The sequence below is a fragment of the Anarrhichthys ocellatus genome, unplaced genomic scaffold (genome assembly GCF_004355925.1).
Source record: "Anarrhichthys ocellatus isolate YVR2014 unplaced genomic scaffold, GSC_Weel_1.0 scaffold60, whole genome shotgun sequence".
NCBI classification, from domain to species: domain Eukaryota; kingdom Metazoa; phylum Chordata; class Actinopteri; order Perciformes; family Anarhichadidae; genus Anarrhichthys; species Anarrhichthys ocellatus.
Genome location: NW_022280090.1, coordinates 1,507,423 through 1,535,335, shown reverse-complemented (window position 1 = coordinate 1,535,335; position 27,913 = coordinate 1,507,423). Strand labels below are relative to the sequence as shown.

The 27,913-nt window shown below is 45.8% G+C and overlaps 1 protein-coding gene across 4 annotated transcripts in view; it reads right to left on the bottom strand.

The window, feature by feature from the left end:
* ephb2b (eph receptor B2b) overlaps positions 1-27,913 on the bottom strand; it is a 113,537-nt gene that overhangs the window by 25,140 nt on the left and 60,484 nt on the right. For all 4 annotated transcript variants that reach the window (XM_031871759.1, XM_031871758.1, XM_031871760.1 and 1 more), the window contains exons 4-5: positions 5,706-5,861; positions 2,406-2,741 (exon numbers count right to left, since the gene is read on the bottom strand). In XM_031871759.1, the coding sequence (XP_031727619.1) occupies positions 2,406-2,741; positions 5,706-5,861 (492 nt within the window). The remainder of the gene's footprint in view (positions 1-2,405; positions 2,742-5,705; positions 5,862-27,913) is intronic.

Genomic DNA, 27,913 nt, shown 5'->3' with positions numbered 1-27,913 from the left:
ACACACACACACACACACACACACACACACACACACACACACACACACACACACACACCCCCCCTATGGTTATCACCCTCAGTCCCTAACAGAAAGCACCCTCCGCTCATTAAATGTCATGCAAAGAGAAACATTTTATAGACAGCTCAAAGCCAAAGGCTTACTTGTGACTCATTATTATATATATATATATATAAAAAAGGCTTGGAGGGGCATTTCAAGGCTTCTACATAATCAACACAGCACAAGTTTTGGGGAGTTAGTCATATGCTTATAAAACAGGCTAGAGCGCCATTCAGCGCGGCATCTGCCTTTGTGTGGCACTACAGTGTGTAATCAAGCGCCGCACTTTCCAGGGCAATCACGTCCTTTTATCGCAGAGGAACTGTCGGCAGCCACCTACGGAGTGGGAGGATAAGCCCTGTGGGTAATAGAGTGTGGTGGGTGCTTGATTGGGTATGGTGGCGAGTGAGAAGTTCTGCTCCCGTCTCGCAGCACTCCCCCCCTCCACTCCCCCCCTCCACGCCAACGAGTCATAGCTGAGGACGGACGTCCACATAAGATGTGGGACTTACTTTCTATTCACGTGTTTATTCGTTGCTTTCATGGAGCGCTTCAGCCTCTGGCCACAGCCTACTGAGGGATTGATTAACACAACATACAGCATTTCAAACACTTTCTGTTTTACTTTGTATTTTTTACTTCATCTAACTCACTCTAAGTGTAAGAGCGAGGCACAGAACTGCCTGAGGTAATTAGTGGTGACATGATGTTTATGTAACCTCCAAGCCTAACAAACCAGATGCAATTATGGGCTCCTGGTCCCCGTGACCCCAGCCCCGCCAAACTGCAATGCCGTGTCCCAGGGGTGAGCCTGGTTTCGCGGGGTGATGGGGGGGGGAAGGTGGGACGGCGGAGTGGGTGCAGGCAAGAGTTGAGTTCTTTTCACAGCTCCCTCTGACGGGAGCCCTCACTGCCTAATCCAAAGTGACGGGCACTTCAGTGGAGAGGGCGCAGAGCCCCCCAATTTCCGCCAGGACCCCACGGCAGGGGGAAGCAGGAGAAGCCAAAGGGTTGGGGTGGCAGACTTATTGTGGCCCAGCGAGAAAGAGCGGGGCAGGGGCCTCATTACAACGCTTAACTGCACTCACAGGCCCTCATTAACCCACCACACCAGTGACTCAAATCAAAACAGACAATAAAAAGAGGTCGCCGTTTGAATAAAGGCCCTCCATTCTAGCGCGACTTGGAGCTCCGGCATTGTAAACGAGTGCTTTATGGAGCTCTTACACACACACATTTCCGTAAACATTGAAGTTTGCAACAATGGGTCATTTTAAGTGTAGAAACCTCCTCTTAAATGTTGTCATCCAACTTGTATACCCTTTCCATTTGACGGCTTGTATGTAGGCATCTGGACATCTGGCAATTCCAAAGTAATGAGAGAGGGAGAGTGTAGTAAAACCAAACCCAACATGTACGCTGCAATGAAACCACAGCAACAGTTCCTTTAGGTAGCTCAGTCGTAGCAGTCTGCCCTCAGTGGAGGGGAATGGATGATGCGACATGACAGGCACTTACGTACATCGCTAATGGGATGCAAAGCCAGTGCAAAGATAAAGCCCCCCACCCCCATCCCACCCCCGCTCATCAGCGCTTGGGAAGAAAAGCTTGGCACGCCAAATGATGCGTTTCATAGAGACAATTAAAGAGCAAATCAATGCTGCTGCCTCTGTGAAATAATTAGAGATGTGGCCGACTTCGACCGCGGTCACATAGTGGAAAGAATGCAAAGCTCCGAAAGTTGTAGAAGAAATATCGAAGGAGATTTTGAGTTGTATTTCTTGAAGATCCTGCAGATTAAAAAGGAGCTGGTTTTCATTATAACTCGGAACAAACTGGAACACTACCTTCTTTAAAGTAGTGTTTACTTTACAAGGCAGCGCATACCCTGCATATACCTATATATACTATGCTTTTGTTTTTAATCCTCCTAATGCACTGTAGCACTATTGTACAATCAAGTAGGTGGATGGAAATGGAGGAGTAATCACTGAACAGCAGATGAAGTGGAGGAGAGGCAGCACCTAGCCTGTGTGATGAGGTCACTCTGTTGAGACCAGCAGGCCATCACATTCTGTCTGTCACATCATCAGCGGCACTCTGCCTCCCATTTTAGAGCCCTCAATCTGCATACATCACCATGCAGGAGAGGAGAGAAGCCAACTCAGCGGAGGTCTATGCGCTGTGCATTATGTGCTCAGAGAGGAATGAGTGAGATGAAGAGGGGCATCAGCGGCAGAGGAGCAACACAGAAATAGATATGGGAAAAAAACGAGAGAGAGGAGAAGAGGAGACCACATGGGGAACATAAAGTGTAGAAAAAGACAGATGGGCCCACTTACCAGCCTGGTTAGTGGTGATGTTGACTGAGGCGTACTGAGGGGAGTAGGGGCTCTGGTCTGACACCCCGTTGACAGCCTGCACCTCAAACGTGTACTGCGTGTGGGCCAACAGGTCGCTGATGTAGACCCGGGGTTCTATCAGGCCCAGCTGACGGGGCAGAAACTGAACGTTGTCCCCACAGCGGGTGCAGCCTCCCCGGCCGCCGCCGCAGCTCTTGCAGATGATGTTGAAGACGACATCCTCGCGGCCCCCCGAGTCCCGGGGAGGCGTCCACTCCAGCATCACGGAGGTTTCGTTCACGCTGGAGATGACGGTCTGTGGAGCTGAGGGGACGGCTGGAAAGACACAAGAGACGTTCTGCAGTTAGCTCTTGAGTGATTCAAACGGTACACAGATACTTTGGGAAGTAAGCTCCTTGGTCAATTTGATAATTCCCTTGTGGATTCGTCACTACAAGGGGCCCCCTATCACACACGTGTCAAACTCAAGGCCTGCGGGCCGAATCCGGCCCGCCACGTCATTTTATGTGGCCCGCGAATCCACCAGCACAATAAAAAAAACAAAAAAAAAAAAAGGTTTTTGTTTTTTTTTAATTTTGGAAAAAAAATTTAAAGTTAGACTTGAAAATAAAAATATCCCCATGGTCGAAATTATGAGATAGAAAGTTGAAATTATGAGCTAGCATGTTGTGAAGTATTATCACCGTGGCTGGACATTGATTACTTGTCCTCCTAACAGTCACTTGGTAACAATATGGTTAATTAGTTATTACCTTTTTTTTTAAAAAACAGGTGGACAGGAGAGGGAACAGCCCGTAAAGAGGTTTTCCAACAAGTGATTGAGTTGAAAAATATTAAGATTAAAAATAATCCCAAAATGTCCACAAAGAGAAAAATTGATGCAGAGGGAAGAAGATGTAATTTAAGATGGGAAAGCGGATACATGTTTGTGCTTCAGGGAGAAAAACGGGTCTGTCTTCTGTGTTATGATGCGTGTCGGTGATGAAGGATACAATTCACGTTGGCATTTTGACACCAAACACGGAGCTAAATTTAGCCTCCAAGAAAAACATCAAATTGTCCAAGAATTAAAAGGCAGACTGCAATCACAGCAGAATATATTTACAAAAGCTACAGCCCAGTGCATGCTAAAGGTATGTGAGCAGGTGTGCTCCGACCAGATACAGACTTTTACAAATGTCAGTTTGTGAAGAAACACCATCGCAGACCGAGTTCAGGAACTAGCAGCAATCTAACAACACAGCTAGCCGAAGAGACGAGATACATCATCTATCAATGTTTGTAAGAGGCTCAAGGCAGACTTGACTGTCAGTGAGGAGCTCTTGGATGTAGCTGCCATGCACGGGACGATGGCAGGGAGGGACATTAGTGATGCAGAGAGGTGACAAAAATAGCTTTGAACAAAGTTCATGTAATAACTTGTGTTTGATGATATTTGTCTTTGTTATTTTCTTTAAAAGTTTGATCTTTGATAGAGTAATGTGGGTTTCTTAACCCTAAATTAAAATGATTTATGTTATAATAACAGAAATGTGCTTAAATGATGCTGATGTGGCCCGGAGTGAAAATGAGTTTGACACCCCTGCCCTATCACATAGCCGCAGTCATGTGATCTATTGTTAAGTTATACACTTAGATTAAAGCTGCTTTAAATGTGTATATAAAGGAAGCATCAACTACATTCCATAGCATTGTTGTGATTTTATGATGGATGCTGTGTTGCGTACTTAATGACAGAGCGGGCATGATTGCCACCTCTACTCAAATTACACAGGTAAAGAGAAACTCCACACGCTCACTAAAAGGCTTCTTACAGAAGTGTGAGCTTCCCTCGGGACGCCCCGTTCACACTCTCTTTCTCCACGCTGGTGTCACTCTGTTTTCTTAGCATCTACTCCTGACAGCCTTCTCATGGAGCGTCGTGTAGAGTTACTGCAGCGGAGGGGAACCTAGTGTTTCTCCCACTGAGACCTTCTGAGCGGCTGTAGGCATTGCCGGGTGGAAACTTCCCACATGGTGCAGCATGTTGAGTGACGGGCCCAACAAACAAACAATGAGAAGTGTTTATCCTTTACAGACCATGTGCGCCTAATTATGGAAGTCGTAGCCTCCAGGACTAATGGGATAAACAGCTCCACTCCGCCCACCACATCCGAAATCTGAATCGATCACTTCTTAGTTAACCTCCTCTTTAATTGGCAGCAATTAACAGATCTCCGGCTCTGGAAAGGAGGCCCGTTGGGAGTGCCCTTCTTGGTGTCTCTCATACATGGAAACATAACTCCTCCTTGGCATCTCCTTCATGGGGGGATGAGCTGGCCCCCCATGAGCTGGCGGGCTCTGATGGGCCCATTCCCTTGCTTTAATCAGGCCTGGGCCCTGCTGCGCTTAATACGAGTGACGTGACGCTGCTGCTTTCTCATTCACAACAGCTGCTCGACTCCCAGAGCCAGGCTTATGCAAATCTCCTTTGTTGGAGACCATCAAATCTTTTCCCTCCTTGCTCCCTTTCAACAGGCAGAGAGGGAGAGTGAGGGAAAAACACGACCCAAATGTTGAAAGGAGCTTTTTTTTTTTTTCTTTCTCTCACTCACCCCTGTTTTGTTTTAGTAAGACCACACTCTATGCACTGATCCTTTTGTCTTTCTCACATACACACATCCCCTTTCCATCCCTCTCAAATTGCTTCTCCTTCATTCCTTTTCCCTCATGCTTCACCCCCCCCCCCCTCCACTCACTTTTGCTTTGGTCTATCCTTCCGCCTCTCTCTCTCTCTCTCTCTCTCTCTCTCTGAACTTCGGTGTCAGCCTCAAATTCAAATTCAAATTCAAACAGCTTCATTGGCATGACAAGAGAGATTCTCGGCCGGGCTCATTCTCCGAGGCTGCCCCCTCACAGAACAACGCGCCCTGGCCCAGTAACCTCTGGTCTGGCTGGGAGCGCGGGCTGTGTGATGTTGAGGAGGGGCAGCCGAGCCCTGCGTGTCGGGTCGGATCTGTGGACAGCCACACTATGGGCACGTCAGCGTTGCGTTCGTGTGAGGGACATCTCTGACAGGATTTCTCTGTTTGGAGTTACACAGACTACCACTGTCCTTTGATCTCCGGGGCCTCTTCTGCTTGCGGGTGTGAAATGTGTATGTGCCAAAAGAATTTTCATATTTGAATTCAAAGACTTTGTGGGTACGTATTCATGTCCGTGTACTTTGTGGGTTGTATTTCTATTTTCTTCGAAGTGCAAGTTAAGTTCACACTTAAGAGTCTGAGCGCTACTACGTACTTGTGCACGGCATCTGGAGAGGATCTGAGTCGGTGCGGTAGAATCCGTTGCGGCAGACGCAGTTCATGGCGCCTTCGCTGGTGGTGCGGCTGTTGATGGGACACTGCATGCAGGGTTCGTCTTTCTGAGTCGGCTTGAAAAAGCCCGACGGACAGGCTGAAAGAAAGAGGAGGACACGAGTGAGGATTCTGAATAAAGCACAGAGAATGTCAATTAATTTCTTCATATGATCTTCTGTTTATTTTAAGTGCCCATCCCCCAGAGAGTCTCTGTACACTGAACAACTCAGTAGGGAAATAAAACAAATGATATTGCATATAAAAGTACACGCACACATACACAGAAAGTAATGCTAACATGACAACAAGGATGAGGTTAGTTCATCTTTTTAAACAGATACTGTATGATCTCTGTCTGTATTGGGGTAGCATTGTCATTGTGAACAGAAAGCAGTGTTTTCAGTCTGGATTCTAAAGTATCACCTTTGTGCAGCGGGAGATTAGTCCAGAGAGGTGGAGCTCAGTGGACAAAGTCTTATGAAATGGAGGGATGGTTAAGTACCAAGGCAACGTAAAGGGTGATGTGTGAGGATATAAGATGCTATGAGGTCAACCACGAGAATGTCAGCGTCGGATTGCAATCAAAAACAAACAACATAATTCATAGCACGACAGCAGCTGCACAATACAATGTAAAGGTATCAGGGCTTCAACTGCTGTTTCTTTTCTGATTAATCGCCCTCCTGTCTTCATCAGGACATTATTTTCCTTCAGAAAAGACAACCGACGAATAATTTATTTCAGAAAATAAGTGAGAACCCAAGGAGACGTCTCTAAATTCCTTGTTATTTGAGCAACAATCCAAAACCCAAATATATTGAATTTATACAAAATAAAAAACTGAGACATTTTCTGTTGAGCTGTCTGTCAATTAACTGATGAATTACTCATTTATGAGGAATAATAAAAAGGCTCATTCTCTAGTGGAAAATGGGAAAATAAACATAAACAGGCAGCAGGTTAAATTTGGTAACTTGTGTGTATTCACACTGTATGAGAAAAGCACGAGAAATGTAAAGTTTGACATTCTTTCCATTATTTCATTTTCAGCGCAGGCTGAAAGTATAAATCATATAAATATCATATAAGTATCATATAAATACACAGCAGTGAAGCCTTGCATGTGAGGCAACTCTAAGAAGTGGCAACATGTTGTCAGTTTGCTGTGAATTATTCACCATGCTCCACTTGCTGGAGATATCTCGATGTACCCTTCATTCTGTTAAGAGCCCTTTTGAAGGCAACTGTGGAAACCTGGGAGGGAAGTTACATTCATGCTAGAGACACGCCGCAGCTGCCATTAAATGGTGTACATGCATCTGCCTGCGTGTGGGGGAGTCGCGGGCTGTGTATGAGGAGAACCTGTTTGTACGTCTGCCATGAGCGTCCATCAGTGCAGCGATAAACAAACTAGCTTAGCTGTGCGTGAAATCCCCTCATCTTCTCCTGAGTCACATACCGCCTCAACCTTCACTGCCAAAGAAGTAACTGTTTTTCAGCATTTGCACCTGCACCATGTCAAGAGTTTTTATTTTTTTATTTTATCTATCTTGGGCCAAAGCAGCTATGGTTTTGCCCGAGGAAACGCGGCTTACACACCTGCCCCGCACTGATAAAAGGTGTTGGAAGTACAGTAACACGAAACATTCACACACGGGACCCACTGCATATATCTGAGAATAAAACCCCTCAGGTCTGTTGTTTTTCTTCAGTAACAGTGGAGTGTATTGCGTTCAATAAAAGGAAACAAAATGGAGCCGCTCTCCCATGATTTTATGGTACTTCTCCAAATGCATTTCTATTATGTTTATTAAGTTAAAGCTTCATAGGAATATTTTTTTAAGTAGATTTAGAGAATTGTGGGAACAGTCCCGTCCCGTCACCCCCCCCCCCCATTTTCTGTACATTTCTAAAAACTTACTATGACAGCAGTGTTCTACATCGTAAAGTAATAAAAACAGACACTATTTCATTCTGAGGCTGCACAGGCAATTACAACTTAACTGTAGCATCTGGAATATGGAAACATCTGCAGCTGCAACTCCCATTTAAAGGAGGCCAAATCACAAAGCAGAATTAATCCAGGTCCAATCCCAATGTTTATATTAGACACATCACTGAACTACAGGCCAGGGATTAATGCTCTTTTTCCCCCTTTGTAACTCAAAGCACATGACTCAGCGCCATCACCTTCTAAATCTATCCATTACGATGATCCCAAAGCTGTGCACACACTCTCTTTTTAAAGAAAGCAATGAGCCGATATGTTTCTGCAGTTTTGTAAATTCCATTAGTCCAGCTGTCTTTCTATCCAGTGGTTCAATGTGATACTACTGGAGAGTGGGTTTGTTAAGAACAGCTTCACTAATGTAGTTAGTTTTCATTGAAGGCACATTATATCAAACATCTTTGACTTCAGCACAAGGAAAAGAAGAGATGACATATCTGCAGTTGTGTGCTCTGAAATGTTACTTCTATTCATGCAACACATAAAGGTGTGCATCTGCTATCTCTGTTATATCATCACAAATGTCTACAGTTGCAGATTTATCAATTAGTGTTCGATTATCAAATGAATGGCCAACTATTTTGATCATAGATGAATCGGTTTGAGTCATTTTTCCTTCTTAAATGTGTTTGCTGGTGCCTTCTCTCCTCTGTAACAGTAACCTTTGAGCTGTGGACTGAACAACAAAATTTGATGTCATTTTTCACCATTTTCTGACATTTCACGGACCAAACAACTAATCGACTCATTTTGGGAAAAAAACGTCATCATCAGTGGCAGAAAGAGTTATTCTGAAATAAAACTAAAGTAATCTTACAGATCACCTCACTAAGTATTCGCTTTGACATGTTTTTCTTCTCCCATGATTGATGGAGCAAAAGGTTTTGGGCGCAGAGCGAAACATGAGGCCTGGACATTCACAGCGCCCGTCAACGGGGGTCTGTGAAAGAGGCCCAGGCAACAGCTCCGATCGGACCTCTTCGGCGCAGTGAGGTCTGTGGGAGTGCGAGGAGGCAGCATAAAGACGTGGTGAGGGGAGGGGAGAAGTGTAAAGATGGGAACAAAGAGACGAGAGGGGTGAGGCGGAGAGTGGCTGTGTTTGGGAGAGGTTTTGTTTTTGTTTTTTGCAGCGGAGGAATTCGGCGTGTTTCTGTGCCCACAGTGGATGTATGTGCTGCAAACAGTAGGCAGACCATGCACAACAACACAGCAGTCACTTCAAACTCTGCGTGGGCAGGAAAAGGAATGAATAACATTGATAAGCGCCTTTAAAGCCCCACGATGCCTTGCTACCGCAGTGGTTGTCTTGAAACATGCTGTGGTAATTGTTGGAGGGCACAATGAGAACATTTTTCCACCACGAACTAGAACATCCCAAGACGCACATTTATGGTCTACTACGATTAATTTAGTGTAAAAAATGAATCAAGAAATAAAAATAGTTGTTTTATATAGAATGGGATTGTTGAATGCTTGGTGCCATATTTGGACAATCTTTTACTACTTTTACTTTTACTACGCTTTGTAAATGCTGCTCATACGTGCAAAATTCATTAAATAATGGAAAGTGGTAAATCCCACCGATATCTCTCCATTGTTCTATTAGTACTTGGTGGTTTGTTTTGTCCAACATGAGTTGTGCTCACAGTATCGAGTACAGAGTTCCTTAGAGAGAAGTAAACAGCATTATCATTCAGGTATTCAAAGCTCCGAGGGATTTATGGCATTCGAGGCGTTTCCCTTTGTGACGAAGCTTTCTGGAACCTCACCAAGATAAAACAACAAAAGGTATTTGTGAAAACCATCCGGTTCAACAGGATCCTATATACGTCTTGGCATGCCCTCTCTGCCCGGCCACGGTCATTACTTTTGGGGAAATATTTGGGGGATTTCCACTTCATAACCCCAGATGACAGATTTTAAGAGTTGCAAAGTTGTCTGGTGTCGGATGTGGAGAGCAGTGATTAAAAAAACAGATCAGAGCTCTAATTCCCTACCGCCCTGCCTGCCCAGATTGCTGCTGTTGAGCTGTTTGATCACCATCCTGGCAGTCTTGCTCAACATGCGAGAGCTGAGGGCTGTTTTTTTTTATATGTTTCCTCTAACGTCAGAAATCCTTCTGGCAAGAAGAGTTAATTACGGCACGAATATTCATTGGCAACAGCTCCTCTGTTGTTCCTGCTTCTCATACTTGAAATATAAAAACGCACAAACACACGCGCTGCTATTAATAACATTAATATCATCAAACAAACGTGCCACCATCTCTGGGGACTAAAGACATGGATACTGGGACAAACAATGAAATGTGGCAATAGGTCAAGAACAAATGCCTCACAGAAAGAGAATTTATAAAGACTTCACAATCAATTTAGTGGTAGTCGTGTCAAAAGGTCCAGATCACCTCAAATAGGTTCCAGAGACACTGCAGGCATATTCACTCTTAAATGTCATATTTGGAAAACGAATGAAAACTTCAGCCTCGGGTTTGCTCCCAATGTTTTTTTGATCGTTTAAGAACCATTACTTTAATCTAACACCTTAAACTCAATCTGAATATCACCTCCCCCGCGCACATTCCAAAGCCCCAGCTGCTTGTGTCTGTCTAATGTTTACGACTTTTAATAATATACAGTGACATAAAAGCTTTAATTAGAGGTTTAACTAGACTCGCTGAATAAAAATAGTACCGCGAGAGGCGAGTCGCTGCGCAAGGGTGCTAGTCAGCTTTTACAGCAGGTAATTTGCTGGTTGTTTCAAAGGTTTCATGAATATTACTGCCGGAGAGATTTATAGCATGTCGAAGACGAGACCTGCAGCTTAAAAAAATACCTGAATCCTGCAAAGCAAGTGCGACTGTGCTATTTATGTGTGTGTGTGTGAAGAGAAGAGGAGCGCACAAAGAGACAGATGAAAGAGACAGAGAGAGAAGCAGGGAGGTTTTTTTCTTCTTTTTTTCTCTCGATGTGACCGGCTACTGGAAACACTCCCTGTGATTCTGGCTCCTCTGACCAAAATCAGCAGTCACACGCACACAAATAACACACAGAGCGAGGGCAAACAAAGACTGGGCATTTGTCATTTCCATCATGGCTGCCTGGGCAGTTTTGGATGCTGTGCGAGCACAACCAGACAATCAGCCGGCTGATACCAGGTAATCCAGCCTGAGGCCACACCTATTGAGGAAAAGGGGCAGAACCGCCCACCAAAAAAAAACAGCCCAACACTCATCCAGTCTCTTTCACCCACCATCTGCATCCACACCGCCCGACAGAGAGACTCTTTGTCCAGCAGTCTGGGGCATCACAGCAACAACAACCCCATGATCAAACCTGCCCTCCCCCCAAAACTATTAAATGAACACATCATTACAGAAGAGCCAAGGGAGACAAAGACGGGCAAGGTGTGTGTGTGGGTGGGAGTGTGTGGGAGTGTGGTGTGAAAGAGAAAAGGCTGGAGGGGTACAAAAAGAAAAAAAAAAATCAGAGGTGCTAGGTTTTGTGAGCACAGCAGGAAAAAGTGCTGAAAGTGGTGAAAATGGCCAGCGTCAGAGGGATCGTGTGTGTGTGTGCGTGTGTGTGAGGATGCTGGGTGTTTCCCTGTATTCCATTGTGACCAAAGAGGCCGCTACAGCGTACAAGTTCGGGCCTCTATTTGCTTTGGTGCCGCCTGTTAAAAGTTATTTATACTAACCACCGCGGGGACGGATCAGAGGCTATCGTGATGCGATGGGTTTCTTTTACGAGATGGACCGCTGTTGCTCGGGGGGGGGGGGGGGATAAATCAGATTGAGACAACCTGTTAGCTTTTTGTAGTTGCTGTCGATTTACCTCCGCCATACGCCACCACAACTACACACCCCCAGCCTTTGAGCCTGTCACATCTAAGTAGAGCGTAACCTTGTGAAACTGTCATGGCCACAGATTAACCAGAGGAGAGCAGCCACGAGTTGTATGTGTGCACCCCCCCCCCCCCATCTGCCTCAGCACTTCCATAGGGAACACAAGCTAGCACTGTTTGCAACACAGTGTCCCCGCAATTCAATTAGGACCGCGGTCCTCCTCGCCGTCTAATTCAATCAGGCTTGCGTGAAAGCTATTAGACAACTGGCATTTGCTTCACCCCGCACACACACGGGCGCACAAATGAGATATTAATTTCTCCCTCTAGGTTTCCATGTCTGGTGCAATTAACAGGTCTGGGACTCTAGTGTGGCTCCTCCCGCGCTGTAAGCCAGGACAGTGCCAGCGAGCGAGGGTGACCAGTGATGACCTACAAGGTGTAAATCGGGCTCCTCTCAGAGTCAAGGAGAACCCGGGGTCATTAAAGTGCTTCTTTTCTAGGAAATGTTCGACATTTGTAACTGAGACACAGCACTGCATTACCAGATCACCTTAATAAGTAACTGAAAAAAAAAGGACCCGGCCACTTTCACGGTCTTACCCAATGAAAGGAAAAACACTGCAGATACTTAATGATTAGTTTCCATTCTTTACTCCATTAAGTTTAGTGGCCAATCTCCGACTTCAAGCTGGGAAAAATGCCCAAAATCAATGCTGAAAGACTGCCGGACTCGCCCAGAAGTCAGCTTTTCACACACACACACACACACACACACACACACACACACACACACACTTACTGACCCAGACGTGTGTCACTGTGTGAACGCGTGTTGGTGTACGGTAAGGGACTTGTGTGGAGGGACAGGGAGATGATCGGGGAGGTGACTTTTCCCTCGGTGTCCCTCAGCATTTTCTGCTCTAAGCTGCATCTCTTCTGCAGTCGTCCCAGAGCTCACACCCGCCCCCCCCCCCCAAAATCCGCCCCCAGCAGGCTCCTCCGAGACAGATTAGGAGCCAAAGTGAGCAGCGGATTAGCCCGAAATGTGGGACACCTGGGAAATGAGCTCCGAGGGCGCAGGGTCCTCGGGAGGGCTCAGGCTCACAGCAAACACACAAACAAGACGCGCACACTGTGCACACGCCCGAAAACACATTGCACTGCACACGTCACACGCTGGCACCTAGAGCTCATTTAATTCCATCTTCTTCCGATACAGGTACATCAACACATAAATAAGCACCATAAAGGAGGAGGCTGCGAATAAACCCCATCTGGCTGCTGGCCAGAGGACAATTTCAGCTCATACAGCAGAGGCTTAAGCTCATATACGTGGCACATATACAAGCTTTGTTATTTACAAGGACAACGAGAAGTGTGGAACAGTAGCGGCTAAAAATACTCTGTAAGGGAAATATTAGTCATGTAACAACTGGTGTAAATTAATTTCCCACTAACTGACCTTATTCCTTCTTATCTCCTTAACGCTGGCCGTAAATAACACCAGCGAGCAACGGGGCAAACAAAAAGCACATGTATGCAACTCAGGCTGCAAGCAACCATATTTATATTCACTATTGTTGTTAGATTGAGATTGAAACGGCGATTAGAGTTTCCCAAAGCTAAGCGAGTCTTCAAACTGCTTGTCCAACAGTCCAAAACTCCCAAAAGATTCAGTTTCAAATGATTTGAAACAGAAAAAAAATGTTCACATTTGAGGAGCTGCAGGTGGTGTACGTTTGGCATGTCTGCTTGATAAATGCCTGAAGCGATTAAGGCAATTAATGTGCTGTTGATCGAGTAATCAGTTAATCCCCGTAGTCGTACGTCAGCACTCTGGTGCGTTACAGTACATTGAAGCAGGCATACGCGCAGCGAGCGACCGCGCCACCCGAACACTCTCGCTGCCCGGAGATAGTGCGTCATTCCTCCCATGTGGCAAACGTTACGCTCTTGATTCAAACAACGCTGGCAGAGCGGCCCTCTGTTCAAGACCACAGCGCTCTCGTGATGATCATCAGGTCATAAATACCAAAGAAAAAAGAATCAGTGAAAACTATCTCAACCACAGTATTTCCATACTGTCTGATAACTACCATCTGTCAATAGAGGAGGAAACGGAGATGAAAGGAGAGCATCACTGGAGCCATGCATGCAGCACAGTAATAACGTCTGGAATTTTCACTGCGCTCCCTTTTTTCTTCTTCTTTTCCAGCACAAAGGGGGGGGGCAGTAATGTGGAATGGTGAAATTACAGGCTTCTGAGCCAACACATACACGCACAGGGCAGGAACATGGACGAGGCCGGTGGGCGGTAGTGGGGAATAAAGCGGAAAGGGTCATTTGGTGCGGGCCGACCACTTGACAGCTTGCTCTCCAGAGGATGTGGGGGTCCAATCAGGTTGCCGGCAGACCCCCTTTCCGTACACCGGGCTGCAGATGGCCGGGGTGTGGCAGGAGGCAGGTCTCTTTGTCGGGATTAATCTCCATTTGAGACGCCTTGTCAACCTTCGGGAACCGCAGCGCGTTAGGGACTAGCTACACTGTATTCCATTATTTGTGATGACAGATCATTACCGGAGCCGGGCAAAATGTAAATTAATGAATTAGAAATTATGGCATGGTCCTGCCTAATCTGGCCTCCAAATGAGGCTCTGTCCTCAGAGGGGGTAATTAATTCAGTCGAAATTCAGTGGCCGCTTGCATAAGGGTCGGAATTAGCACACGTATGTGTGGTGTTCAGTGGTTACAAAACAGCCTAATTCAAATTAATTCAGCTCAATAACTTTGTGTAACGATTAAGAATTAATTGTCTTGCGGACCTAATTTAGCACGGCTTGATTAAACCACATCGCATGTTGTTTTAAAATCTATTTCAACAATAACAGCCTCTTGTTCACCCTTCCACCGCCAAACATGCCCCCCGTCTTTGTGGGACTTCATGCTGTTACGTAAAAGATCTTCGCCACCAGACAAAAGGCAGTTTGGCCTTATTTAACATTGCAAGCGAGCTGAAAGCCGAGAACGGTGCTGAACTTTCACTGTCACGTGACACCAAGTGTCAGCTATTGTGCTCGGAGGGCTACAATGTTTCCCATGGTGGGAAACGCTGTCTTTTCATGTACAGCAGTGCCTGAAGGGGCGTACAGCGTGTTGAGATTGAAACAGGTTAGGAAATGAGGAGACTCCGATGTCAGAGTGTTAAGCTGTCATTGTTAAGGCGAACAAAAGAATGTGTGCAGCCTCCACCCACCCTCACGCTCACGCAAACACATCACCTGCTGCACCACAGGATGCGCCAAATAGCACAGCAACCCTGGCAACACCCACCCACTTACCGCAAGATTGTGCTGAGGGTGCAATGATGAGTTCTTCCCCTTGAAAAACATCCAATTCCCCCCCCCCCCCCCCGTGGACGGTTGCTCACGTACATTCCACATCATTCATACTCTCTCTCAGCCTCTTGATTCATGCATGTATTTTAAGGCACAGAGGGCTGCACGTTCTCTCCTCGACGCGCACATCGATGTGTCTCTACTCTTCGTGAGTTTTGACTGGGGGGCTGTCATTGTCTCGGCCTGCCCGACCCCCGAATGCGCCTTTTTTTTTTTTTCTTCCTCTCAAGGACAGCTAGTTGCTAGGGCAACAGGAGCCATTGCCATGTGAGGCAGCTTCACCGCTCCGTTCCGCAGGCTGCACCCGGACCTCGCAGCCCTGATCACAGCCTCAGACTGCTGATGACAGGGGGGGGCTGCATGGCTGGAGAGTGCTCGATGAGACGAGGTGGAGGGTATAGGTAGAGAGGGAGGAGGGAAGCGAGACGAAACGGAGAGGACGGATGACCCCAGTGACCCGCTGTTGGTCTGGAATCCACAAGCTCGTCTTAGCAGAGATAGGAAGCAATGCAGGATGAATTACGCTGCCCAGTCCGTGAAATACACACACCCGGTAGAGTTGCCCTCACTGTTTCGGAGCTTGCCAGAAAAATGTGTACAAAAATCATCAGCTTCATGCTGATTTCAATCTTCCCTATCTGGTTCAACAGCTGGCATTTCGCGGCCAACACGACAGCCCTTGCAGCTGGCATCCAGGCCTATACAGGTGAGACGCAAGCAGGGAGAGGGGTGGTGGTGGAGGCAGGGGGGGTCTTTTGTGCCTGGAGGCAGATGTAGGAAATAGCTGACGGAGGCAATCACTTGTCTGTATGTGTGTGTCTGTATTTGTAAAGGACAGCACAGAGAGCAGAAGAGAGCAAGACAGAGTGAGAGAGAGAGTGGGGGCGAGAGGGAGAGGAAGGGGGTCTCTACCAGAGTCCAAACAAAGGCAGCAAGCGGCAGCTCCAAGCTCGGCGACAGAGGCTCCCTAAGGTGCAGTGTGGCTGATGGACAGGTGGCATAAAGGGGCTGCATGTTGTCCAGTCAGTAGGGACAAGCGGGGTGTCACAGGAAAGGGGGTGTCAGAGGGGAGGAAGGAAGGGAGAAGTGTGGGGGGGTTGCGAGGAGCAGCTGGTGCTGAATCCTGTCACTGTCCCTGTGTAACCCTCTAATGCACATATATAAAACACACAGAACACACACACACACACACACACACACACACACACACACACACACACACCTCAAACAGAGCTGAGAAGATAAACAGTAACCTGAGCTGGACTGTGTGAGTAATTCATGTTCACAGGACGGATTTTATATCTCCGGCCATCTCACCCTGGAGTCTATTTATTAACGTTGATATCTTTAATAAATAGATGATATTCTGACCACAAGCATTTAATGAGGCAGCAGGGATTCTGTTATCCATCCACAAGACAGCAGAAACAACAGCTGTAATGCGCCAATTTCACAGGCATGCATGCAACCGAGAAACACTCACGCATGCTTGGAATGTGTTTGTACACAAACTTAAGAAATATTAAAGTGTATCTTCTGGTTAAAACTGGTCATTGGGAGTTCGGTTCCCTCTTGGTTTCCTACTTAAATAACATAACTTCATAACTTGAGCCTTTTGTGTTTTATTAACTGTCCCGCAACTACGACAGATGTTGGGAGCACGAGCAAAGTGCTCTGAATGAAACTAGGTGAAAGTGTGCCACTCAGGCGGGTGTAAACTCTCTGATCATGTGACCTGAATCAGGCTTCCTTGTCAGATGGATAATAAGCTCATTCAAACCATGACAAGCCACGGAAGACTTAAACCACCAAAAGAGGATTGCACCCGATATCTACACTCAATGATGCAACCTGAAGGGATTAAAACACACACACACACACACACACACACACACACACACACACACACACACACACACACAAATACCACTTCGCTTCACTATTACACCTGCGCCTGAAAAGGCTGGTATTGTTGGGAGGAGATTCATTTGAAGGCTTTAATGGCTGCTATTTAGAGGTGGAATACATTAGATAGCCCAATCATGGCTGCAGAGTGAGGTGGTGGCCCCGGCAAATGTAAAGTGAGTGAATAGATCGACTAATTAGCCTTTAAATGTGTCATTGATTCATCTAAAACAAGGGATCCCTGAGCTATTCATCTGCCTGCTCTCCTCCTCCTCTATGACCACGTCCTTAACCCTGATAGAGGAGGGGCTTGGCTGGCTGCTCTCCCTTCCATTTGTCCTAATCAATGGAGGCTGTTCAGCGCAGACCCAGGGGGGGTCAGTGAAATTAAGTACCCAGCTCACACAGCGAGGGATAGGGCCAAGGCTGGGGGGGGTAGGCAAAGCCCTCTGTTACCTTGGCAACTCGGCTGCTGCTGAGTTTTGCCCAATATTTTCCTCGAGTCCAACTCCCCCCCCCCCCCCCCCGAGGATGGTTCGTGCCAAAATGGCTGCCCAATAAGAATATTGCTTTGTGTGCAGTGCAGTCATTCCTCTCCATGTACACATTCCAGGTGTTGATTCATACTAAGCACTGACATGACTCATACATTATTCTCTACTGCTGAAGACACTTTATCGCCGTGATAAAGTTTCACAGGCTTCATGGAACTGCAAATACATTTAAAACAATGAAACTAGAGAGGAAGGAGGATGTTAACATCTTTCTAAAGATGGGCAAAATAAGTCATATTTCCAATAGTTTAAGTGTAGATGAAGTAGTGACAAGGAGCAGGAATGTGTCATTGGACTGTGTGGATGTGAGGTATCTGTAGTTATATGAGGGGGGGGGTATGCTGTCGCCCTTGTAGCAAAATGGCCAAAATGCATCCCCCTTGTTTCCCTGCCATACCCAGGTATGCTGTGTCATAGTAGCAGAGAGAGTGCAGGTGCAAGGCCAGTTTATTTATGTAGCATGATTCATACGCTACTGCAATTCAAAGAGCTTTACAAATGAGCAGATGAAAGAATCATCAAAGGATAACCATAAAAACATGGATCTGTATTATAGTCTAGGCTGCCTGCAACCATGTCTCTTACAAAATCACCATACAAGTAAACTGCACTCTCAACTGCGTAACAAGGAAGAACGTGTTTTGTCCCGAATACGGCTGCTGTTTCAAACACTTTGTTTGGCTTAAAATTACGACAAAATTGAAACAAAACTAAAAAAAAGGCAGAAAAAGTACTTTGTTCCAAAGGACCACGAGCAGCAGTCTCCGAGGTGAACCTAAAGTTGCCGCACCATGCCGTTGTTTAAAATGACAAAATGCTTTCAACTTCAACTGTTTCGCATTGATTTCTAATCAGTAGTTTCTGTGAGTTCCCCTCTCTGCTGGGGAATTGTTGCCTCATGTTCTACCAGGTGTTTGCAATCTGTACTTAACCAACTGGGATTTAAAGGCAGGAGGAAGCAACTGTTTATTTTTCTGTATATTTCGGATTTTCTCTTTTTTTTTTCTTGCCAGTCCAAAAGATTCACTTCAGCCTTAATGTGATGTTAAACGTATTCTACAGTTAAACCCTTAATGAACAACTTCACGTAGTAAACTTACTTGACAGTTTGAATTGTTTGTTTTGTCACACCCCTGCTAATAGCTTGGTGGCTTTAAGCAGAGTATATGTAAACCTTAGGAAAGTGCTCTTTGTTGAGTTTGTCGGCTGCTTGATGGGGTCATTAATCCATACTTAATAAGTGCTGCAGAGTCTCTGGTGAGGCCGACATGTCAATCACTCTCTGTCAGACTGGATTAGTCGTATGACTAAAATTCATGCGTCATACATGTCACACACATACGCATATAACCTTAATGCAACCCACCTAGCCTGAAGGCATAGCTCTACCCTCGGCACGCCTCGGCACATTCCTGTACAGCATATCTGACATATCCATACAGGCCGGCACATATCATCTTTGATGGTAATGCTGAGGTGCTGAAAAGGTCATTGTAAAAATATAATGGTTGAAGAGACGCCTCTACCTTCTGTGGAAAGCTACCATATTTACTCATAAGCTGGAAGGGATGCGAGTCATCACAACTATATCTGTGTGTGCCCTCTGCAGACCAGCAATGTAAAACAGAGGAGGGCAGAGAGGAACTATTCGACTGTAAACAAACACAAATCGGCGGCCAAATGTTTGTGAAGGTTTTATAGAAATTGAAGGCAGCTTGGAATGAGTGAGGGCTTGCAAAAAAGGAGACTGGCAGATTAGTCTTGGGTTCCTGGAGGCAACAGGATTATCCCAGGGAGGCTAGTGGGGGTCATGTCAGTTGCACTCCGACTAAAATCCCCATCCGAAGCAGACCTGGATGAAATGCCTTGTGCAAAACAAAATAATCATTACACATGTTTCAACCTGGCTGCAAATACCAGGTATTGTTTTCAGGAAAGAGCCAGACAGGACTTTAGTTCATTTGTGGAACATGTGTGTTCTTAATGGTTTGGGTTTCCTAAACCCAGATCATCCGCTGCTGCAAACAGATCAGAACAAATTGGGGAAAATGATGTGCAAAAACTATTTCCGCAGGTTCTGGCGCAGATGATGATAGAGGAGGGGCACGGTGAGTCTTGCTTTGCTGCCTGGAAGTTTGATGAGGAAATGGGAAGGGCATCCATCCAAGACCTTCGATTCGTGGACCTCTGCCAACCCCCCTTAACCGGAGGCATAAGCAATCGATCAAAGAGTAAGGAGAGTCTCACTTGCAGTCCTGCATGGTGGTGATTTTTACGGGCTCTTTCCTTAGACTGCAACAACAGCCTTTGATGAGTGTATCAGAGGTCCGATCTAACTGGCACGATGAGAATCTGCCCCACCACGCCCTAATATCTACCGTCAATATGGTGTCTGAATGCCAGATTAATATTAACGTGCCCAACTCACCGTTCCGGTACCAACAGACCAGGTGTTTTATAAGAGGCAATAAAAAACAAAACAAGCAAAACAAGATGGTTTTCATGGTCTACCCTCTGGCTGATATGAACCAACGGAATATGTTCCGTAGAGAACCACCAGGGCCTCCGAAGGGGTCAAATACCTTCTTATCAGCACGCTAGCAGGTTCTGGCTTGACAAGCTCAATTAGCCGGCGATTGGTGCAGTGTATGAGGGAGAGCGCGCTCTCAGCACGAGGCCCATATCAACAGAACCAGGGAAATGACAGACAAGCCGAGCCCACAAAGGCCTGATTGTGGCGGTGCCTGGAAGGTCGGTGAATGGGCGAAGAGGGAGGAAGGACTTGTGTTCTCGGGGGTTTTGTGATGTGGCCGATAAGAATCTCAATGAAAGTCTTCTGGATACATTACTTCCATTGAGGTCAAAATCCTTGAATGAGCATAACAAAAGAGATAAATGAGTTTTAAATGAGAGATTGTTCCATTGAAATCTAGGATATACTGTCTCTAATACATAGCTTCTTTTTGCATACTCTAGCTAGCATTGACTGACAAGGCCAGACAGCTCGCAGCACGCCTTTGACGGGGCGGCTGTACTTTTCTTTTTTTAAATGGGCAAAAAGATACATGTTGAGTTGTTTAGGCTTGTTCACTCGACTGTTTTCACAGAAACACGGCAGTATTTCTGGATCTCAGCTGTCTTGAGTAGCACCACAGTGATCCTGTTGATGCCCATGCCTCTCGCAACACTATACTGACAGATAACGAAAGCCATCAAAGCTATGATTTCAATCACACAACAGTCATTCCATAATGGGAGGCCTGCCTGCTGGCAAAGTAATCACACAGATGGAATTCAAGCTGTCTTCTGCCAAGCTTTCATTGGCCCTTTCCCCCATCGCAGCACTTTAATAGCAATGAGGTACAATACTGTGAATAATCTGTACTTAATCACGCTGCTTGCAGGCCCAGCTGATTCTCGTGATCTCGCGACCGTGTTGAGATAATAATGAATGAAGATAATGATGAAAATAAAAACAAAAATCAATGCTTTAATATGTACAGAGTTCCTGCATAGACGATACACACACATGTGCTCATGTTGCCAAGATATGTTGTGTCTAGCTGGGCTCAGAACATGTGGCTGTGTCTTTCCTCCTCCTGCAGCCTCGAGACAAAGAGCGCACCAAAAAAAAGAAAGTACTTAACTACAAGCAATCTGTTGAAATAGGTCATTATGGAGGAGGCATGCTGTGAATGCACTGCGTCCCCAAATCAATACGTGAATTGCTATATTTAGTAAGAAGGTCGCAAGGAGGAGTTATCGAGGCTGTACGCGGAATGAGAGACGTCAACGAATGTGCTCGAGTCGGGCCTGCTGATTTCAGATGCAGATGGCTCCAAAATGGCTTCTCTGGTGAGGGTTTCTCTCTGCGGAGAGGGGAGATGTCCCTCGCGGTGCCTGAAAATGTCACATTCTGCTCAGTGTCAATGTCATAACATTACCTTTCAAGGCGCTACACTGGGCAAAGTAATCTGAAATGTCTTGGGGGGGGGGCATTGTTATTCTCTACTGCATCAATACAATAAACCATACTGAATCAATTAGAATACGTTTTGTGTCTCATCTTTAGAAAAACACTCCCTAGACCATTCACCACTTTGACTTTTTTATCCTCAATTCCAGAACGGTGTGAAGAGATTTTAAAAAACAAATACAATGAATATATTTGATTATTTTCACACTAAATCTTTAGATAGTTTCCCCAGTATCATCTTGTGAAAGGTAACTCCTGCCGCTGCTTTCAAAAATCGACTTAAAAAAGCTTCACTTCTGCACTAAAAGGTTACAAGGTTCATTTATTGTCATTGTTCACTGTCACTGGGGTGAGTGTTGTCTTTTAATGTTCTTCCGGCACTTCGCAGGCACCTCTTGTCACCAATATCCCCGATGCTCGGTAGATGGGTACCAATGATGTTCTGGGCAGTTCTAACAAACACAATCCATACGTTTAAGTGACACCTGCCATTGACAATTCATATCGTACTGTAAGAGGACAGGGATCCACTCCTTTGCTAAGTGCATAACATCATGTAGCGTGGTTAAGACAGACATAGTATAGGTCTACACTGTATCATGATCTCTTCCTCTAAATCTCTCCTTTCTGTCTTGCTTTAAGTACATCTTACTCCCTGTGAGCTTACAAGGTCTGTCTTTTTGTTTCACCCAAAATCCTCAACATCGTCGTGACTTTGCACGGTGAAAAAAAAAAGAAGCAAAGACAAGGGGGAGAGCAGCATCAAAACAACCTCATTAATAACTGTGACTAATGCATTCCAGACGGCTCTTTAAGCCTTTTACTTCACAGAGAAGAGGTGCATGCATTGGGAGGGGGGGGTGGGGGCCCTGCATCGAGGGACGGTGTCGTACTGAAAACGGCGCTGATCTCTCCCCCACCTAAACCGCCAAAATAAATCTGGGGAGACCACACAGCCTTGAGATGGCCACAATACACCAGAACACTGGTCCCAGCACGCACTGAGCAGTTCCCAGGCATCAATGCGCTGCAAGGCCAATCCAGGCTTTGTAGTAAACACTGGCGGGTGGTTAATGTACGTGACTTTGTCTGTTGACTGAATCTCACTGTTTCACTGCCTGTCTTTCTTAACTCTCTCTTTGAGTCCGATACATTCCAGACATGACTTTGCTGTGCAGCAGCTCCATGTTTTCAGTAAATAAGAAATCAAATCCAAACCCAAAGTACCTCATACTATTTTTCACGTCAATCCTTAAAACCCATTACTTGAAGGTGATGGATCTTCAACAACCTACTTGAAAAGTTCTGCCTTGTTATGAAATATAGTTTAAGATACTGGACTTGTATATAGAACCATGTGCTCAATAAAACAACAATGAACACATTGATCTGGGTAAATAAAGTATCAGCTAAGTCTTCTCCTGGAAATAATTCTATTTTTGCAAGTGACCACTCTGAATGCAAGGAAACCACCTGGTTGTACGATTCACAGAGCACAGTTAATGGTGATAGAATTACCCGGAATTGAAAGAATATACTTTGGCCAATCGAAAAGTAATTACGCCGTGATTACCGTCTAATTTTCTAACCTGATGGGGACATAAAAACATTATGATATCCCAGCACTGTACTTTAACTCATGCTGTGAGGTGCACAGGAAGCAATTGTTATTTTTTCCACAATAGAGCAGCCTTCTCATTAGCTTGTTGTTTACAGTCTCACCTCCTCCTCCTCCTCTTCCATATGAATCCAGTACAAACAGGAGAATCCCCAACAGGCTTAACAGTATAAACTGTGGGAAAATATCTCTAATCACGACGCAAAGACGTAGAGGTGGAAGAGAAGAACGGGGGAGAGGAGTAACGCGGTGGGATTATTCTCACCCATAAACCACTGGTACAGAGTACAATGCACTGGTATGAATATTCTAACTGACTAGATACGGATTAGCCTTGCGGATTGTGCTACGCCTTTCATCTCCCAAAGCGTGGGTAAAAAAGAAAAGCCGTATCCTTTAGATGAACCCGGTTCTCTATAAGAATGAGAGAAAGCGTGTCTAACCATACCTTTCAGCCGAGAGCTCAGGAATTCCACAGGAGAGTGGAACGGCTCATTATAGTGAGTAATATATTTGCTTAGCAGCTGCCCAAGGGGAAGGAAAAAGTTTTAACATCCAGAAAATTCTGTAAGTAGTCCATTTGCAAAGCTTTGCTGTCCCCCGCAGCAAATGAACACCATCCCCCTAAACCAGGCTTCCACAATTAAACCAGGCCACTAGAGCCAAGACTGCTCTCCTGCCCGCCATCAAGTAAAGTACGCTCATCCCCCCCACTGACTGTGATGAGCAGTAGTAGGGAGGGAGAATATTCAATACTACTGACAATTAGACTGCAACAAAAAACATATGGAGCACTGAGAAAAGTGTTTTTGTCAACCAAAGGATTATTGTCTTTCCTGGCTTAAATCATTTTTAACCATACTAGCAAAACGGCTCTGGGGATTGCACCACGGGGGTTCCAGAACCGTAATATTTCAACAATCACTGGAGGGAATGCCGTGATATTTGGTACAGATATTCCTGGTTCCCAGACGACGCCTTCTAATTACGTTGGCGCTTCACTGCCTCCTCTCTCCTCTGGCACCAGGTTGGCATGTGGTTTTGAGTGAAATGTTTTATTAACTATCGGATGAATTGGCCTGAAGTTCCGTTTTAACATTCATGCCATTTACAGGATGAACTGTAATCTCTTTGGGCTTTGACCTGATGATGATCTAAACTCTGTGTGTTCAAACTCATTTGTGGTATGAAGTCAAGGTGCAGGTGTTACTCTTTCATCAATATCACCTGGGCCTTGACACTCAATATAGTGAATGACATAATCAATACGTCTTATTCGCATGGATTCTCTCAGGAGTCAGAAGGTAGAGTAACCTGGCAAGGAAAACAAAGTAGAATGGTGTAGCGGTGGCTGTCGACAGGGGAGAGCTTAGCTTTACATTGAAGGGGGCTTTAGAGGCATGTGTTCAATTTCAAACTCAAACACCACTCGGAAACCTCCCGGGGAGCCTGATGACAGCAAACTTGGCTGTGGCGGGTCCAACTTTTGAGTTGACATTAGGCCGGTGGATTTCTAAACAATTCGGAATTAAATCCCAAAGTAAAATAAATCTCAATATAAACGGCTTGATTCGGCTGTTGGTTTTGCTCACACACTGCAGAGGCCCCGGCGGGGAGGTGAAGCTCGTGTGATCACCTCGTAGAGATCCGCTGAGATTAACAGACATGTTGCCCTTCAATCCAAGGATACTTCTCTGTTTGTTGCTTTTTCTTATTTGGTCTCAGGAATGAACCGTTAATTGAACTCAGCCGCTTTGTTTTCCTTGGAGAGCGGCGGGGTGCACTTTCTGAATCTCAATCACTTTGATTGCGCAGTAATTAAATGCACAGGACTTTGTCTTAATGACACTGCCAGAGAGATACATTGACTACTGAGAGATTTACAGTGCCATGCTGACTCATGGCCCCAAGCTAAGTGGACCTGGCAGTGTCCAGCAGATGTATATCTGTGTATATATATATTCATGAGTATCCACTCCCTGTTTTAAGGACTGTAAGCCATTTTTGTATGTTTAAAGAGATAAAGAGCGACTTTCTCACAGAACACAATCAAAATGTGTACAAAAAGTTCTTGTTTTCAAGAACTGAGGAAAGCAGCCTTATTTTTAGCTTGATAAACACACTTTTTACAAAATCATAAAACGTGTTTTGAAAGACGCAGTATCAGGAAACCTAAGTAATCCCAGAGTTGAAGTCAAAACACTGGCATCCCAGAATGCTGGGGTAAGGACGTCCATAGCGTTAATATTCTGTGATGTCTGCTCAAAGGAGACCATCTCTCGTGGTTATTAGTGCAGTATTTCTGATGGGCAGTGAGGCATATCACACTGATAAGAGAAGGACGAGAGGAGAAAGAGAAGCAAGCTCTTTGTGCGTCTTTGTGAATATCCCCCCCCCCGTTGCCTTTCCATTCTTATCCATCTCTACCCTCCCATCTCGCGGCCTCGCCCGTGCAGCCGTTTAATCTTTCATCACCTGAAGTTTAACAGGCGAGAGATCTTTGCTGTTGGGTGATGTTACTTATTTTAGAATCCATTATACTTCTGGAGTCAGGATGAAATGCCTGTTCTCTGTTTAACTGTACTGGGTCAGAGTGAGGGCTGACTGCACACTGCAGTCATACAGTTACATAAGTTGCTGTTATCAAAGGTCTTCTCAGAGCAAACGACTGTCAAATAATCCAAAATAAACTGAGCAGCAATAAAATGAATAGCCGGCGAGTTACATAACCAGCAGATGTTTTAGTCATTTCTAGGGGCACACGTTCAGGTTGAGCACCTCTATGCTATGATGTCGTATGAGATGGAATGACCGTCCGGTGTGAAGCTGAATATAGACTCAATCCTTTCTGCCTCTTAGCGAGTGACCGAGGGGTTAACTGTGTGCGAACAACTGTGCTCATCTCTGGGGCGAGGCGGGCCGCGGAGAAACACGTGGCACGTCCCGCCGATGTCGGGGACGGATAAGCTTCCTGCCCGCTCTCACTTTGAGAATAGCTCTAATGTAGGTCAACGGCACACAACACAAGATGCCGCGGTTTCTCTCTCGGTGTTGACCGAGTTCTAATACATCAGTGGAAAACAAGGTCACCGATACTCGAGAGGGACTCCGGTCTTTAACGGCGAGCGCGGTTGTTTCTCATCTTTTTATCCAGACAGATGCTCGATCCATCAGTCTCCCTGAGCCCGGGAGAGCTCTAACGGGACACGAGTCGAGGACATCCGTGAGAGAGAGCACATGGTGGGATGTTTTGACAATGTCCCGGCCTTGTACCCTGATGAAAAAAGAGAGGCACATGTGGAAAGATCTCAACACAATACAGAGCACAGCTCCTATTTCCTCAGAGCGAGGACAGTCTGTCCAAAGGAGGAATTCATCATGAGCAAAAACCCACGAGGTCTCAGGGTTGTCACTCAACTTCGCTCTGGTGGAGGAACACCAGGATGCCGTCTGTGGTCATCGGGCTCTCCGGTATCTCGGGGCTCAGCATGACACATGAATAGGTGTTACAAGCAAGAACCAGAGCAGCAGGAAGCCTCTGCAGCAGACCAGAAGACCAATAGTGCAAAAAGGGGGGGGGGGGGGGGGGGGGGGGGGAGAAGTAGTGGGATTATAAGAGGTCGTACGGTCCTGAATTTGAGATTCAAAAGATGGTGTGGGATAATGAGGAATGTGACAGAGGGGGCATATGGAGCAGGGGCCGACATGTGCTAAAACATTTGGAAAACGTTTACGGGCTTAGGGGGGGCCGTGATCTTTGAGTTCGGGGAGATTCGCGGGGATCGCAGGTCACGTTATCACGTCGGCGTATGATGAATGTGCTGTGAAAAATGAGGATGATGAAGTGGATGTGGGCACACAGCCGTGCGTATATATATGTGCCCATGCACTGTAACGTGATCCGTGCACTCGCTGTACTGTAATGTATATTAGAAGGGCTGTATTGTACAGTGGTTTTTTTCATTAGACTTTTCCCTTCCTCTTATTAGAGCCCACCCACCACACACTCTTTTCATTCCCTCTCTCCTGCTGCATGGATGAGTGCAGGGTACAGAACAGACAGGGAAAAAGAAGACTGGTGGAAGAAAAACAAAAAGCACCTGGCCATATTGAAATCCTATCACAGTGGGGAAGAGGGAATAGAGGCCCCTGAATGCTCCCTGAGGCCTCTGCGGACAGAATGACACGTCTTACAGCTCGCCTGTTTGCATCCTGCTGTTACAGTGGGTACGGAAAGTATTCAGACCCCTTTAAATGTTTCACTCTTTGTTTCATTGCAGCCATTTGCTAAAATCAAAAAAGTTAATTTTATTTCTCAGCACCCCATCTTGACAGAAAAAAACAGAAATGTAGAAATTTTTGCAAATTTATTAAAAAAGAAAAACTGAAATATCACATGGTCAAGTATTCAGACCCTTTGCTCAGTATTGAGTAGAAGCACCCTTTTGAGCTAGTACAGCCATGAGTCTTCTTGGGAATGATGCAACAACCTTTTCACACCTGGATTTGGGGATCCTCTGCCATTCTTCCTTGCAGATCCTCTCCAGTTCCGTCAGGTTGGATGGTGAACGTTGGTGGACAGCCATTTTCAGGTATCTCCAGAGATGCTCAATTGGGTTTAGGTCAGGGCTCTGGCTGGGCCAGTCAAGAATGGTCACAGAGTTGTTCCGAAGCCACTCCTTTGTTATTTTAGCTGTGTGCTTAGGGTCATTGTCTTGTTGGAAGGTGAACCTTCGGCCCAGTCTGAGGTCCAGAGCACTCTGGAAGAGGTTTTCTTCCAGGATATCTCTGTACTTGGCCGCATTCATCTTCCCTTCAATTGCAACCAGTCGTCCTGTCCCTGCAGCTGA